Source organism: Nanorana parkeri, unplaced genomic scaffold (genome assembly GCF_000935625.1).
Source record: "Nanorana parkeri isolate BGI_ZX_2015 unplaced genomic scaffold, ASM93562v1 scaffold323, whole genome shotgun sequence".
Lineage (NCBI taxonomy): Eukaryota > Metazoa > Chordata > Amphibia > Anura > Dicroglossidae > Nanorana > Nanorana parkeri.
The window spans coordinates 438038-440187 of record NW_017306591.1 but is presented as its reverse complement, the minus strand read 5'-3'; the positions used below and the strand labels follow the sequence as shown (position 1 = coordinate 440187).

Genomic DNA, 2150 nt, shown 5'->3' with positions numbered 1-2150 from the left:
ATTATGGCCAATAATATGGAGTTGAACCCCCCCCCACCCCATTATGGCGATTAATATGGAGTTGAACCCCCCAATTAATATGGAGTTGACTTCCCTTTGTAGCTATAAGATCCTTCACTCTCCTGGGAAGTCTTTCCATAGGACTTTGGAGGTTGTCTGTGGGAATTGCTGCCCATTTGTGAAGTCGGGTACTGATGTTGGAGAAGACCTGGCACACCATTGACATTCCAATTTATCCCAGAGGTGTTCAGTAGGGTTAAGGTCAGGGATCTGTGTAGGACTCTCGAGTTCCTTCCATGTCTTCATGGAGCTGGTTTTCTGCATCTGAACTCAACGATACTTACGAGATATCCATGTTCCATAGGGTTGAGGTCAGGACTCTGTGCAGGGCATTCGAGTTCCTCCACACCAAGCTGGTCCCGCCATGTCTTTATGGAGCTGGCTTTGTACACAGGAGACAGTCATGGTGGAACGGAAAAGGGTCTTCACCACAAGGTTGGAGGAGCACAATTGTCTACAATGTCTTTGTATGATGTAGTATTAACAGAACCCTTCACTGGAGACTCCTGAACTCCATGTTTGGAGGGGGGTCCATATAGGTTTGGCCATGTAGTAGGAGTGCTGGTCAGGTGTTGTCATATCAGTGATAAGCTTGTCTATATAGTGACAATAAAGATGTCCTGTCCACTGAACATTTCCACAGATCCAGATGCTATTTTCTACTGTACCTGAGATCCTTTCTGTTTTGTTTGGTTTTTTTTTTAGATGGTGGGAGCACACTCCACAGACCCCAGCCTCTTCCTCCATCTTCCATGCACCAAGGGGGTCTATCAGCTGCATCTGCAGACGCTGGCACATATGGAGCCAGACACAGCTTCTCCACTTACTCTGACAGCTTTATGAACCCTGGTGGACCGTCCAATCACATGAATCCGGTCAGCAATGGCCTCTCCCCCCAGGTAAGCAGCACTGGAACTAACTTCTTCACTTGGTATAACTTGTCCGCAGACCAATGTTTAATTTGTTGTTATTATTATTATAATGTTATTTATGTTTGTATCAGAGTAAAGAGGATGTATTTATTGCTGAATAAAGCTCACTTCTGATTATTTGATTGGCAAATATGATAAGAGGAAGGAAAAGCCAAATATTGAAGGTCATGGAAATAGAAAGGGCGAGATAGAGCAGAAGGTGGGAAGACGGATGTTCATGGTTCTTTCAATGATGAGGGTTGTAGTGTAATTTTGCAGTGTTATGTTTGGGCCTGCTCTAGTCCTGTTTGACTGCCCAGCAAGGACAGGTTTTGGGAGCGTTGGGTATGACAAGTTTAAGTGACTTTCAGCATTTAAGAACATCACTGTGACACCAAACCTTTCCACAACCTAACCTATCTTCAGTGGACGTACGCGGACAAATGTGGAGCTGAAAGGCATAGTCCAGCGTATACAAAAAATTATAAATGCACAGGCCTTCATGAAACAAAAAAAATGTGCATTTATGATTTTTTACATCTGAGCCTGCAAAGAATTGCAACCACGATCAGAGTAGAAGGTTAGGCAGCCTTAGCTACTTTGGTTTACAGAACTCAGAAGCTGAAATGTACATACAAATAAATGAGTAATCCATCCCCTTCCCTGCCTGTTCTTTTTTATATGGGGCTCTATGAAGTTTCATTTGAAGAGAGAGGGTTCTAAAGGATACAGCTTCTGCATTAGAAAGCCTGCAGTGCTCTGTGGCACCAGTTGTATAAGTACGCTGTATATTAAATGTTTATTGGTACAAAGATGATTTCATGTAATTCCCAGATAGCAAGCAATTGAGCTGCAAGTTTGAAAATGACTTGCTAAACTATTGCAGACTTGCCAAGCTTCACCATTTTATTGCACAATTACAGCAAGTCTGCATTGCAAGTCCAGACCAGCGAGCGTGCAGAGCTCTTGGTAAGACCTGCAGGACTCTTGCTGTAGACTTGCCAAGCAAATTTGCTACAAATTCAAAAAGTGTCGCCTAGAACTTGTGCTGCGAGTGTTCTGCAAGTCTACGACCTGCCAGAGAATGTGCGCAGCAAGTTAACAAAATTACAATTTAACCCTGACACAAGTTTGTGGCAAGTTATCCTTGCTATCTGGGTTAGTGTATATATATATATA

General features: G+C 43.2%; 1 protein-coding gene across 4 annotated transcripts in view; it reads left to right on the top strand.

Moving 5' to 3' along the window:
* Window positions 1-2150, top strand: part of PAX7 (paired box 7) — a 111005-nt gene that overhangs the window by 66892 nt on the left and 41963 nt on the right. For all 4 annotated transcript variants that reach the window (XM_018558179.1, XM_018558177.1, XM_018558178.1 and 1 more), the window contains exon 7: window positions 766-959. In XM_018558179.1, the coding sequence (XP_018413681.1) occupies window positions 766-959 (194 nt within the window). The remainder of the gene's footprint in view (window positions 1-765; window positions 960-2150) is intronic.